Source organism: Haplochromis burtoni, unplaced genomic scaffold, assembly GCF_018398535.1.
Source record: "Haplochromis burtoni strain Fernald_Lab_line unplaced genomic scaffold, NCSU_Asbu1 Contig_823, whole genome shotgun sequence".
In the NCBI taxonomy this organism is placed as follows: domain Eukaryota; kingdom Metazoa; phylum Chordata; class Actinopteri; order Cichliformes; family Cichlidae; genus Haplochromis; species Haplochromis burtoni.
This window is the reverse complement of record NW_024583184.1, coordinates 21170-36041: the sequence shown is the minus strand read 5'-3', so window position 1 is coordinate 36041 and position 14872 is coordinate 21170. Positions and strand designations below refer to the sequence as shown.

General features: G+C 40.5%; 1 protein-coding gene across 3 annotated transcripts in view; it reads right to left on the bottom strand.

The window, feature by feature from the left end:
* Window positions 1–14848, bottom strand: part of LOC102293571 (leukocyte elastase inhibitor) — a 31103-nt gene extending 16255 nt beyond the window's left edge. The window contains exons 1-9 of one of the 3 annotated variants that reach the window (XM_042215792.1): window positions 13957–14848; window positions 13424–13605; window positions 11088–11228; window positions 10735–10852; window positions 8787–8929; window positions 8172–8249; window positions 7955–8044; window positions 6593–6773; window positions 3454–4114 (exon numbers count right to left, since the gene is read on the bottom strand). In XM_042215792.1, coding sequence (XP_042071726.1) covers window positions 3870–4114; window positions 6593–6773; window positions 7955–8044; window positions 8172–8249; window positions 8787–8929; window positions 10735–10852; window positions 11088–11228; window positions 13424–13600 — 1173 coding nt within the window. In that variant the 5' untranslated portion in view covers window positions 13601–13605; window positions 13957–14848 and the 3' untranslated portion in view covers window positions 3454–3869. Of the gene's footprint in view, window positions 1–3453; window positions 4115–6592; window positions 6774–7954; window positions 8045–8171; window positions 8250–8786; window positions 8930–10734; window positions 10853–11087; window positions 11229–13423; window positions 13606–13956 lie in introns of those variants that run through there. The other 2 variants (XM_042215790.1, XM_042215794.1) reach the window with 2 other exon arrangements.
* Window positions 14849–14872: the final 24 nt, after the last annotated feature.

Below are 14872 nucleotides of genomic sequence, written 5' to 3'. Positions count from 1 at the left end.
AGCTGTCATGGTCCTGGGTCAAGCGACCCAGTGTTGAGTTTATGTATCTTTTATATTTATTGTGTGCCTTAGCTTAGTGCACCTAGTTAATTTCTAGATTACTGTGTAGTCCTGTTTCTTAGTTATGTCATCTCCCCTGTACTAAGTTTCCCTGGTTCATGTGTCTTGTCTCTGTGGTTATGTTTGGCTCCTTGTCTAGTCTGTCATACGTGTTAGGCCTGTTAAGTTGTGTTGTCGTGTCTAAGTCTGCATGTTTCCTGTTTTATTTTGAAAAGGGGCTTATGTTCTGTGTTCATGTGGTTAGTTTTACTCTTGCCTGTGCATCATTATGTTTATCCTAGTCAGCTGTTTCCTCATGTGTCTCCACTTCCCCTGATCACCTCATGTGTGTATTTAAGTCCTCTGTTTTCTGAATGTCATTATCGCGTCGTCTGTGTTCCACCCTCCATGTTGTCACAGCCAGTCTTAGTATTCATAGTTATGGTTTCCTGTGTCTTCATAGTTTTTTCCTAGTTTTACTTTCCCAGTTTAGTCATAGTTTAGTTTGTCACTGCGTTTCTGCCTTGTCTGCACTCCTTGTCACCAGCCACAATAAAGGCTCGCTTTCAGTTAAGTTTACTCGAGTCTACTCTCGTGTGTTCGCACCTGGGTCCACCACACACACCACCGCACGGTCTGCCTCCGCAGACCGCGACAGTAGCATCCGAGGAACTAAGAGAGAAAAGGTTTTAGTCAAATATGAACAGTGATGGGAATAACAGCGTTACAAGTAACGGCGTTACTAACAACAAACAGATGGTTGAAGCTGTGTTCAGCTTAAAGGAGCCCAGGAAAGGGGACCACAGTTTATAAAATGTGTTTTTTGACCCACAAACTGTATATTAAATTTTTTTCTAAATCCATACAGGACATTATATCTTTTACCCATTGCGCATGCAAGAGTCTTCCCACTAAAGCAAAATAGCTCGCCTGGCCAGCAGTAATGAAAAGTTTAAGTTTGAGTCTAGAGTTGGGCAGATTCAGGTTCTAGACCACATCAAAGATAGCACAGAGTGGCTCTGGTTTAATTTGGTCCTTGATTCTCGTCCCTGGTTTTCCCGAGTGTGAGTGAAGTGAAGAGGAGCGTTTTGTGTGGCAGGAGCAGAGCGTGTGTGGCGTGGCCGAAGAGCAGCTTGGGAGTGAACTGGAGAGAATGTGTGGAATTTCCCCTCACCTACCCCGTGGAACCCCAGAACCCCTGAACTCTCCTCACATTCTGTATATAGTCAATCAGTTTTGTTTTTGTTTTGCTTTTTTAAATGGAAATAAACTCTCCTTGCTCTTTTCCTTAAGTCTGCACCTGAGTTTCCGTCAACCCTGACAGAACGTTCCAGCCAAACCATGGACCCCGTAGATTGGTGGTTCATCCCCCTCGTCCCCAGACTCTGTTCCCTCCACATAAGTGGGATTAAGGAGGTCCTCGAAGTATTCCTTCCACCGCCCGACTTCAATGCTGATGTGGGCAACGACAGTACCTGGAAGGGCGTGATTGGGAGGAACGGCCTCCCTGAGCTGAACCCGAGTAGTTTTTCATTATTGGACTTTGCCATTGCCGAAGCTGCTTCACTGAGCTGCGGCCTCAAGGTGGTTGGTGCCTGTCGTGGTGTCCATACAGACAATATTGATTTGTAAATGATTAAATAACAATCTTGTCAACACAAAGTTCTTTATTTGGAGCCCAGTTCTACAAGAAAGACGTTACTGAATAAGTGCTTGTGCTTAAAGTGCTTTGGCAGTATTTGAGACAATATTAAACTTAATCATCATCGACCTGTTTGCTGCTGCCTGCCGCTGAAAGGCATTGAGGAGAGGGAACATTTGGGCAGTGCATTTATCGCGGCATATTATGTGTTTTCTGGATATACTGTGCTTTTTCACCATTCAGAGGTTGATGGCTCCAAGTCAGAGCACTGGCTATGAATTTCAGACGGATCAGGCCTTAACTTACGTTATCAATCGTTCTTTTCATCTTTTCTGATTACCCACAGCTACATCCACTTCTGTCCGGCCTAGGCTCCTCACTAGGGCTGGGTATCGTCACGGATTTCTATAATCCATTCGATTATGAGTCGCAAGGTCCCGATTCGATTCAATTTTGCCTCAGACAGTCCGAAATATTATAATTCTGATCATTTATCAGTACTGACACTTGTGAGACTTCATCAGAGGTGTGAGCATCACAGCAGATGTCTTTGTGTCAAAGTAACTGAGGATAAAACACAGAAAAACATGAAGGAGATTTTCCAGGCCTGGCTTTTTATAGCAGATAACTGCCTTAAAAATATTCTGCAATAGAACAAAAACTGAAGAAAACCATGAATCAACATATGAACATTACCTGATGCTGCTGAAGTGAAGCAGAGCAAAGTTACAGAGGTTTTATTAAAGACACAGCTAAGCATTTTGCAATTTGGCATACTTTTAAAAATGAGTTTCTTTGCTATTAAACAGCAGAAATTAGGCTTTCTTGTTGGAGGTCATTTTTGGGGAAAACAAAACCAGTGGCTGACAGCACTCTACATGACTTGTGCGTAATAAGCGAACAAATAATGCAGAAAATAGATTTAGGATGGGAAACTGTTCTTGCAGTACACTGAGAGAGAAAGCTGTGCAGGAAGTGTGATTTTTATCATGGTGAAAGCAAAATAGCAAAAGTAAGAGGGAATTAATGACGATGTTTATCAAATGTGAAGCTTAGTTTTGATCTTCTTTTGCTGCTGGTTCAGTCAATTTTGGTTGGAGAGAGACAAAACCTGCAGCAACAGAATCTAGTGCAAAAAAATCCCAAAGATGTAAACACAAAGCGCGGACCCGACGCATCAGAATCAGTGAGCTGTCGGCTTTCAGCACTGACGGCGTGCCATCGGGTGAGAAAGCCACATCTCACTGATTCTGATGCGTCGGGTCCGCGTTGCCTTTGTGAGGAATCCGTGTACCTGCTCTCATTTACTGTTTTAGCTCTTTGGTGGTTGTCAAAATAGTTTTGTGAGCTTTAGCCTGAGATTCTGGCGTTTCTCAGTAAACCATTCGTTTTCACTCTGTCCTTTACGACAACAAAAGCAAAAACGTACTTCGTGAACAATACCAGTTTAAATGGTATTTCACTCTCTAGAGGTTCATTTCTCCAGCTTACCAATTCAAAACGTTTAAGCCCGCCTGCTCTGCTCGGCTGTAGAAAGCAAGAGACTGAAAACATGGGCGCTGGCGCTAAGAAGGGACAAGAGCTGGCTAGAGCTTCAGCAATTGGCTGACACGAGATGAGTGGAATAAAACAATAGGCTCCCCTCCATCAACATTTGGAAAAACTTAGCACTTGTTTAACCAAAGCATATATATAAATCTGCGTCCCTTTTATGTTTAAATAAATATAGTGATTTTGTTTCACTGTTATTAAAGAAAGACAGTAAGAGCAGAAACAATTAACATGACATGTTTTACTTTTCTTTTTCTTTTTTTAAAGATGTTTTTAGCAACTGGACCACATCTGGCTTGTTGGTGGTCCCTAACTGGCCAGTGTGATGTCAACGAGAAATAAAGATTCAAACATAAATTATACGTCATGCAATTCATCTCATTTCAGCCACTAAACACTCTTTGATAAATTTCTGAACAGGAGATGGGACATTTGAAGAGTATGATATAAACATCGGAACAGATAACATTAAAGATGATAAAGTTTTGAAAATAGGAAAATACAGAACACAGAAAAAACGGATAGTATAGAGCTGTATATTAATATGAATACAGCGCTGTTGTGCAGTGATTTTGAAAGGTTCTCCAACTAAACACTAAAGACTTCTGGTACTGAGCTGCTCTAAAGGACACAGAGCTCACACAGGGCAGCAGAACCGACCAGCAAACAGGATGTTCATGGTGGGGTTATGTCTGATGAAGAAGAGGAAGGGGTGGTCTGCGATGAAGGATTTTAAATCACAATTGCCCCATCTTATTTTGCCCATCATATTCTCACACCAATAAATATCCACAAAAGTAGCCTCAGTTGCCTTCTCGTGGACCTTCACAAAAGCCTTGTGGATGACTTTTGAAAGTACCAGATCTTTGCGCCCAGACATGCCTGTGACAGAGAAGTGAAAGGAGAACATTTTAAATGAACATAATGCTGCATTTTCATTTTTTTTCTTTTTTCTTTTTATCTGAGAGGGTTTTTTCAAATTAAATTCTGATAAGGCTAGGTGGTGATATAGATCACCTGGTTGAGCTGACAACTAAAATACCAAAAGATCTGCAGGAGCCTGGGTTTGAGTGTTTCCAGACCATTTCCTGCATGCCTCATCCTCTCCCTTTTATCCTCTCTACTATTCTGTCAAAGTGTGATATCTCAAAAATAAACCTTAATAAGGTCACTTCAACAGCCTGTCTGTTAATAGGAAAATTGTACTTAGTAGTCAGTATAATCTTTTAATGAAATAAGTTTGCATATGGTAGAATGCTGCATGTAACCATTTGTGTGTAGAAGTATATAGTTGGTGGCATATTGAAAGAATGTCTCATCCTAGGAGGTCTGTAACATTCTAGGGTGTTCACCCCCACATCCTAGGAGCATGAGAGAGGTCGTACCTTGTCTTATTGTTTTACGGTAGGATTAACGTAGCTATGTCAGTTTTAGTTTAAGTGCTTTTTTACATATAGATGAACTGTTGGATTTTCCAGACCAGCAGGTTAAGGGAAGTCGTTTATGGGGCCACACTCTGACCACCCCCCCCCCCCCCCCCCCCCCCCCCCCCCCCCACAACACACACCTCCACATTCCAATGTAAACAGAACAAACGCTCACTGAAGTATAAATAAAGACCGGGGCAGTTTCTCAGCGCGAGTCTCAGTTCTGGAGAGCTGCCCTTGTAGCAAGAAGTTCTGTGTGTTTCTCTTCTCTGAGTCTTTATGAAGAAGTGTTTTAGATATATTTCTTAACATTGTCATATAGTATTAGCAGAGGTGATACTCGAGTCACATGACTTGGACTCGAGTCATTAATTTTATGACTTTAGACTTGACTTGAAAAAATGTTCTAAGACTTGTGACTTGACTTGGACTTTTACACCAATGACCTCGGACTTGAATTGGACTTGAACCGGTTTACTTGAAAAGACTTGATATTTCACCCCAAATCTAAAATTTAACATGCATATTATATAGAAAGTGTGCACCATTAATTCAATTCATTCATTCATTTATTCAAACCACACTCCGTACGTATGTGTGCGTGAGCTGTAGCACAGCCAATCAAGTTAACCAGATTTTTTTTTAAGAAAAAAAAAATGCTCAAAAATGCTGCAAGGAGTTATTTTTTTCAGGTACATAAACTATGAAGTAGTCAACAAAAAAACCCCGAAATGCAATATACAAAACATGCAAGTAGAGAATCACAGACAGAGATGGAACAACTTCCAACTTTGTCTGACAGTTGAAGTTGCATAAAGAACGGTAGGTGGTGGTGCTTCTCTTTTGCTACGATGGGATAGCTGACTTCATCTAACGAGCAAATCTTGTCCAGGCTACGTTGATGATACTGTTTGGTTTTAATGTGTATGATATTTTTGTCATGCTATTTTAAAGCCGGCCCTACAAGCACATCCAAGAATAACATGCAGCTTATCTCAGAACTGTCGGTGAAAATTATTCTTGGAGCTAAGTTTAATTGAGCTGCATTTTATAGAGGTGCAATTTCACAATTTGTGTATATTTTCCAAGTTCACTATTTCATCATGTGTTGAGAAAAATCAAGATTTAAAAATCACATGGTCTAATATTTACATTTAGCATAACTGCAACATTATTTTTTTCGTTTTTTTTTTTAAAGAATCGAAAGGACTTGAAATTCAAAGTCAGAGTAAAGTCACTCGGACTTTTACACCAGTGACTTGAGACTTGACTTGTGACTTAAGGGTAACGACTTGAGACTTACTTGAGACTTGCAAAACAATGACTTGGTCCCACCTCTGGTGATTAGTGTCAGAGAGTACGCCTAGTTTAGGCAGGAGGAAGCCAGAACACCTCCCTGACTGTCTGTCAGTATTATAATATTTCACTAGCTGGGCCCATCCTCATTTTATTTTTGACAGCGTTTTTAGTAAATAAAGGCAAATGACTTAAAAATATTAATAGCAGTTTGGAGAAGACCTCAGAGGGGACTGGCGGCAGCTCCTGGGCCAGGCAGATCCCCATGTGCTAATGAGACGTGAAAGAATTGAAAAGGGGCAGGGAATGAACAGCTTGTAGAGCTGAGGCTGTCATATATAGATAAGAACCGTAAAGGCCAAGTTTAGAGGTGTGGTCCCACTCCTGAAATTCAGATAATGTATCTACAATAAAAGTATCAGGACTGTCATGTAAAAGTCCACCAGTCCATTCAAAACCCAGCAACAAAGTTTAGATCCTGCTTTCAAAATCTCACAGTAGTATGATCATCAAACAAGATAAACAATCTGCTGAAATAAGCAGCTCCATGGTCTTTTGGAGAACTCGTTCACTGCTGGAGCATTGTTGCTCTACACTCTGTTCATAAACACCAACAAACTGCAAATGTATGTCTCACCAGAGAAGTCACACTTCGTGTGATCAAAGGCGTCCACCATGCCCATGCTGCTCAGGACTGTGTTCAGGTCATACGTCTCCTCCAGTGTAAATCGTGGCAGCCTCACATCAATATAACATGTTTGCATCTGGCCTGGATGAGTCCAAGCAAGAAATTTCTCATAGGTCAGCTTCTTCTCCAGCTGGGATGGAAACAATATCACTTATTAGAGATTGTGTGTGTGTGTGGTTTATGTGTATTGGTGGATGTGTACAACTAGTCAAGTAATCATTGCTATTGTCACTAGTTAGTATCAGATGTACTAGTAATTTAATCAGTTTTACTGTTTACATTTTATTGATAAAATAAATTTATCAATAAATTGTACATTTTTGTGTCCTAAATGTTATGCAGCCATCTGCCACCAAATGTGGTGGCAGTGTTGTTGAGAAACGCCATAAATTCGTTAATCTTGGCCTGATTTTTCTGTTAACATTATTTTATTTAATTACCTATTATTGCTACGCAACCCTTGTGGTGTCCTCGGATCAAAAATGGTCGCTAGGTGAATGGCAAACAAGCATATGGGAATCCTGAGGACACCACAAGATGAAAAAATAGGACCTGCAACCGACAGAAAATAGCTTTCTCTAAAAGGAGTTCAGTTTTTCAAAAAAGGCTCAGAGTAGAGTTGCCACTGCTTAAAAGGAGACAGCTGAGGGGGCACCTCCAGGGTAAGGTGTTCCCACCAGGCATACACTGTGACCTGCTGGAGAGAATAAATCTATTGGCCGGACTGGGAACACCTTAACATTTGCCCAGATAAGCTGGAGGACTTCTCTGCTTCGGCTGCTGTTCCTGCTACCCAACATCAGATAAGCACAAGAAAATTGATGGATGACTTATTGTTTTGTTATTTTAAATGTAAACTTTTATTCAAGTCATTGTCATGAATTCTCGAACGGCATCCATCATTCATGATGCATGGCACAATGTGCCACACTTTTCAGCTGCAGTTTATTCATTTTTCAGTTGTTACTTTTTCATATTTCAGTAATGAATGAGCATCTTTAGTAGAAACATGTTTTCATATCATAGTTAATATATTTCAAATGTTTTTCTTCTTTGTCGTCTGTTTGGAGTTTAACGTGTAGTGTAAATGTGCGATGCGAGGTTCTGCACAGTTAAGCAACATGATTCATTCAAGAATGTCATTAAAAGTTTCAAATGACTTTGTTTACACAGTTCTGGACGTCGAGCAGTTTTCAAATTTGACTTAATATCTGAGTGTTTGTCAGTTTTCAGTCAGTCTGATTTGTTTTCTTCGTTTAGTTGACTTAGAAATGAGTCACCAGGAACATCACGAGTGTGTAAGTGTTCTACCTTCTCCAGTCCTGTTGTATCATCCTCTATCTCTGCAGGTAAAAAGATGAGCATGCTCACTTCCTTCCCATAGTAAGGCATCTCTAGAATCTGTCCAGCAGAGGGTTTCAAGCATTACTGCACATAAATCTACTGATACATTTACATTACAATCACTCTCTCAGTGAAATCTGATTATGCCAGTGATTTATATAAATATAATAAATATAATGGTTACCTTGCAGTTTGCTTCTTCGATGAAGGTACACGCAAAGTCTTCTTCCTGTTTCATCATCTTCACAGACTTTGAGTCATTCTGAAGACAAAAGAAATTAAAAGCATTTTTAATATATTCATTGAAATATGTCTTGGATGCAAAAATGAATTAAATCACTCTGAAAAACTTTGCCTTTGAAGCTGTGTGTCATGAATACTCATTTCCAGTCACAGATGTATTCTCATGACTTTTAATTAAAGTAGTTTGTAAAGAAGCTTTGCATGTCGTACACTCCCAAATAAATCTTATTTATCTCACACTTGGCTTTAATGCAGTCTCACATTAATCATTTTGGCTCCTCGTCTTTAAAGCTCCCTCCTCTTGAGGCCATTTTGATTGGCTGTCCCTGTTTAACAAAAGGGGAGGGGCTGATCTTTCTGACATCATGCAGAGCAGAGAAACTGAAACCGGTCCTTAACATCAGTCTTAAATCTGAGCTTTGGCTTACAGATATTACTTGTATATTTGCTCATGATTTGAAACTGTCCATGTTGACCAACCACAACTGCAATGGTATATAGACTTTACAAGGTTATAGTTTCATAGTCAGTGTTCTGTTTTGATGAGCACTTTTACCTTGTTGAGCCAAAATTGAGCATCATAAGTTTCAGACCACGAGAAATTATTTATCCAGATGCCTTTGAAGTGGGTGGCAGTGAACAACACCAGCCTGGTCAGTTCATTCAAATCATCTTCATCCACCACCTCTGTGATGTTACCTGGTGACCAAAGTAAAACAAAGTGTAAACATTGAGAAGTAAAGCTTCAAAGACTGCAGCAAAGTTTTCATCCACAGATCTATGAGAACACGATGGACCCCACAATCTTTCAGCCTTTGTAGGCCAGAGAAACATGATGAGTTTTACAAATACTGTTTAATATATTCTTTGACTATTTGTCATGGTCCGCGGCCCGGCGTCCGGGGTGCTGATGGGATGCCCACGCCCACGGGCGTGGCTGCTAACCCCACACCTGCATCCCATCCCAGGCGATCACCAGGTGGACTATTTAATCCTGCCCTACCTGCTGCTCCACGCCAGTCCGTAGTCGTCGCTATGCGGTAACGTACACCTGCGGGAAAGCCCTTATGACAAATTATCCATCTGAACTAACACTGTTTTGCCCTGTGTACTCAGATCACAACTCGGCGTTTTTGTGAGCCACCTGCCTGTCCACCTGAGATTTGGATCACGATCAGCCCCGCCGCCTCGACCCCCCCCCCCCTCTGGTTCACTCAGCCCGGCTATCACCGTAAGACGCATACTCCACCCTCCCTCGTATGCTGCCATTGTTCCGCACCCCAGTAATCTGTTTTTCCTTTTGTTTTTCAGCCTCCCACAGCCCCGCTCTCGGCGTTCCCTGTGTGACTCACCTCCCCGGCCCTTTGGTTTTTTCTGGTTCCACGTTGTTTTTTCCGGCTACCCTCACGGGACACCTTTAGTTATAATAAAATTAGGTTTTATTCTCTCCTACCCTGGTGTGTGTGTTCTGCTTCTGGGTCCAGCTTGCGCACAGAACTTCGGTTCATGACACTATTAGTGAAACCTGAAGATACTATTCATCAGCACAACATGTGAATATTTAGAACAAGTAAGGATGCACAGCCACTCTGGCTAATGACTACAGCACACATGTTACAACTCATTATTGAAGTACTTATAAATCCTGCTTTTTCTACACGAGATAAGATGAATGAGGTAAACAAGGGACATCAGATAAGCAGGTAAAGCTACATTAATGTGCTGTTCCACAAGATGGCGCTCCTCCCTATATTTCTTCACAATTCTCAACGCTCGGCATATACTTCAGTTGAGCTTCAGTCAAGGTCAACACATCTGGATGTAAACAAAGTATTCTGGTGCCTGGCAGGCACCTTGGAAGTGAAAGAGACTACCATTAATGCTGTGCCAGCACAAACAGGCAGGGAGCCAGAAACGTTTTTCATAGAAGGAAAGAGTTAATATTAAAATCTGATGGTATTTTAAGCTGTGCTGTAGTCTAACTTTCACAAAACTCATTAAACTCAACTACCTGAACTCATATTGCACTGAGAGACTGGGACAGGAAGAGTTTGACAGATAAAATATAAAAAGATACATAAACAAGAAGATTAAAAAATATGAGAAGCAGCAGTGAGTGAGTTTGGCTGAAAAGAAACCAGTGAACAGAGGACTGTGCAGACACTGAGGAAGGTGGTTCTGGGATCCAGAGATCACTGCTGAATCAGCTTGAATCACTGTGGGTTAAATCAGGATTAACGGTGGAAGGAGCCCTTTGACAAACCCTGGTCACAGGTCTGTAAAGCTTCTTCACTCTTTAAAACTATGTTAAGTACAGCTACCATCACTTCTGAACACCAGAAGGAGAAAAATGGATTCAGTATTTTCATGGTATCCTTACAGGTGCACACTCCTCACCTTAGAGGGACTTAGCAGGAGCAGTGAGTCCTGCTTATGAAAAACATGTGAACTTGAACTGGACATTATATGAAGTGATTGTGTGTACATGTGTAAATGTGATCCACCTGGTGTGTGTTGCTGCACCCAGTTGTTGACATCAATCCTGACTTCTTCAGACCTGGTCTTGAAGTCCACAGACTCCAGCTCTGCTCTGTAATGTTTCTTACTTTGTATTAAGAATTCCTGAAACCACAGACGACACATTTGTAAATTCACTCCAGCAAAGTCTCTGACATCACTGATTCTGATTTACTTCAGGCTGACATGATAAGAAAAGACTGTTATAGCTACATGATCACACATGCTGAATCACACATGCCTCATTTCAATCATTAACACAGTTTTAGATTCTGATCAGTCAGAACTCACAGCATTTCTCTCTCTGCCTCTCATTTACTCCAAAACACAAGAAACAGACCTGAGTAAAGGGGCAGGACTTCTCTCTGTACAGTCTGTTAGCAACACTGAAGGTAAATGGAGCATCTGTCCTGTTGAGTTCAGTGAGAAGTTGGGCGAAGCTGCTGTGAACATCACCCCAACAATCCTCGGTTTGCAAGCACTGTGGACAAAACACTTTAGTGGATTCAAAGAAGGACACAGAAGAAAATTCTGGACTGGATCTAAAACAAAGAAACTAACTTTTGATTTTCTTTCTTTGTTGTTAGATAATTTGTTATTATTTGTTTCCTCTGAGTGCCCAGCTTCTTCAACATCCCCAGGGAACCTTTCTGTTATCTGGATTCACTTAGCCTAACATCAGCAATAAGTGCTCACATGAGCCCTGCGTTTCCATCTTCACTATCCAATAAAAGCCACAAATAACAAAAAACGGAGCTTACTGTGTCACAACCTGAAGGAGACACAGAAATAACTTTAGTTTCTCAACAAAGAAAATGAAATTAATTTTATTGATTGACAAGGTTTTCTTAGTATGTGTTTCACTCTCCTAACCTCTGTGTAGTAACAGTATGTAACTGTAACTTCCTTTTAAAACTTTGTGAGTGTGTGAAAACGGGAAAAACAACTAATTGTAAGCTGCATTCAAGCTCATGATGCACTTTGTGTCTTCATTCATATCAGGCTGTGGTAACTCAGCTCCTTAAAGATGAACAAAGACTGTATCCACACAGTGGAGCTGTTATTATTTTGTGTATTTCTCAAAGCTAGTAGGAAGACTGTTTGTGCAGCATTGATCCCGTTGGAAAGATTTGAACTTTCTGTTAATAAATCTCAGAAAACTGGTTTGGTTTCAGTCTCAGTTTATTTTTCCACATTACTCTGGAGTTACTTTGTCAGTCTCTTTTACTGTATCTGTTAATTCAGAGTCCCATCCTCAAGGTTCTACTAGGCGCAGGCGCTTTATTGACGATTCTATAATTTCTGAGTTTTCCTTTCTTTTTAATTTTAAAAGTTCCTCTAACGAGGTTGAGCTTCTAACTAATTCTTTTAATGAACACTGTCTTGCCATTCTAAATCAGGTTGCTCCTCTCAAAACCAGTTACTGCTCTGTTAGTTCCCGGACACCATGGTTAAATTATCAGACTCGTGGTCTTCGATGCTCCTATCGAAAAGCAGAGCGTCTGTGGAAGTCCACCGGTCTGACTGTCCATCGTGAGCACTTTAAAGAACTACTTTACCTATATAATGAATCAGTCAAAGAGGCCAGATCCTCTTACTTCAATAATCTTATAAACCGTCATAAAAATAATTCAAGAATTCTATTTGATACCATCAACAGTATTGTTTCTCCTCCAACCCAGCATGCTCTGTTGCTTTCTGATGAAGATTGTAATACGTTCCTTAATTACTTTGTAAATAAGGTGATAAAATTTAAAGATTACTGTAATTCCCTGTTTACTAGCTTGGATAAATCATCTCTCTCTCGCCTCCAGACAATACAAAACGCAGCAGCCAGATTACTAACTCGCTCTACCAAGCGTGTTCACATCACTCCCATCTTATATTCTTTACATTGGCTCCCAATAGAGTTTAGAATTCGCTTTAAAATTCTTAACATACAGAGCACTAAACGGCCAGGCTCCAGATTACTTATCCAAGCTTCTTTTAAAATACACTGCTGCTCGTCATCTCCGCTCACAGACTCAGAGTCTCTTAGTTGTTCCCCGTACACGACTGAAGACAAAAGGGGACAGAGCCTTTCAGTCTGTTGCACCAAGGCTGTGGAACAGTTTACCACTACAATTACGTTTGCTTGACTCTGTGGATTCTTTTAAAAAACAGTTAATATATTTCTTTTACATTATTTACATTTGATCTTTTACATTGTTTATATTGATTTTATTGTTTATTTTAATATTTTAATATTTGTGTACAGCGCTTTGTGATTGCCTGTCTGTGAAAAGCGGTTAATAAATAAAGTTTACTTACTTACTTTCTCATTTAGGTTGTCATGTTGACTTGAGTTTAGCTTATTTGACCTCTTTTAAGGGTCCAACATTATCACTTTTGTATGAGTTACTGTGCCCTCATGTCTAACCAGCTCAGTCGCTCACATTAGGTTTCAGACTATAATAATATCCCACTGATACGATACACTGGAGACAAGTCAGGGTCATTTATACAGTTATAATGGTCACAGTGGTTTCCAGCAGCTGCCCAGATTAACATCAGAGCATCCTGCATGTGTTAAATGAGTACCACTACAACTATTCTGACAACTATTCTGCATATAATTTTATATATACTATTCTGCAATATAATTTTAGTGTTAGTGTGTGAGCATGTGTACTGTACCTCTGACATCTGTGTGGCTGTGTTGCCTCTGGCCCCCAGCATCACCATAGCCAGGGCTGAAGAGATGCTGAACGGGGAGAAAAAGATGTTTCCCGTCTTGTTGTTATTGCTCAGCTGTTTGAGCAAAGCCAGAGAGAAGGAAGTGTTGTCCTTGGGCAGAGATGTTGCTGATGCCATTGTTTCTGGTACGAAGAAGTCGGGCAGTGAGTTGTTTAATGCACCAAGTAAGATTATTTAAATCTAACTGAGCTTAACTTTACCTAAAAACTACAAAAACTATGGTGGCTGTTATTCAGGGTTTTTGTTTAAAACGACATCCTTCATGTATGCAGATTTAGTCACAAAGCTCCCAGAGAACAGTGAGTTATAAACAGCTGAAAGGGTTAGCATTACTCTTTGAGCGCACATGGAAAAAAAATCTGCAACAGGATTACAGTTATACACACAAGATATAAACACGGTTTACGGGTAATTTATGAGTAGTCGCCACGTAGACGTGATTTGTAAAAACTGAATAAAGTTACATGACTTACTGACGCTCACTTCAGACGGTCAGGATTCTTTCTGGCTCAGTAAATGATTAGCAGGAAATCTAAATTCTTAGAGGCTGATGCGAGATGCTTTATTGAAGCAGAGTGACATACAACCAAAAGCGAGGGTGGCGAGAAACAGAACTAAGAACGACTCCGAACTGGGAAAACTAATAAAACTGAACCCTGAAACCTGAACCCGCAAGAAGACACGGAGGGAGTGACTCAGGGAGGTAACCGTAGGTAACACCGCATGGAGGAACAAAGACGGAGCAATAACGCACACAAGAGGACACATGCTATAAATACACACAGAGGGAAACGAGGAAACAGCACACAGGAGGGCGATACAGCCTAATCCGAGGAGACAGGGAGGACACAAGCTGAATACACTGACATCAGGAACGGACCTTCAAAGTAAAACAGGAAATACACAGAATACACAGACTGGACTCAGAGACACGATACAGACACAGAGGGAGCACAGAACCAAAACCCTAACAACTAAAAAGTCTAAACCCAAATACATACATAGAATAAACTGGAACATAAGATCATAATAATAAACACAAAACGCTGGGTCAAATGACAGTAACCAGGTTTTAAACAGTAACTAATTTAATTTGTTTACCTCAGTTCTTCATTATCTATTTAAAGGTCTTTGGGAAGCCTGTTAATTATTAGTCAGTTATTTATTTACGCAGGTGTAAATTATATCTTTGAGATTTAATAACCATTGTGTAAATCTGGAAGTAATATTATTTGTGAATGTTCCGTTTATCCTCCTCTTCATGTTCAACAGGTGAGCGTATTTTGTATAGAAGCATGCTGCTACAAGCCCGAAAAATGCTACAAGCCCATGCTGCTACAAGCCCGAAAAATGCTACAAGCCCATGCTGCTACAAGCCCGAAAAATGCT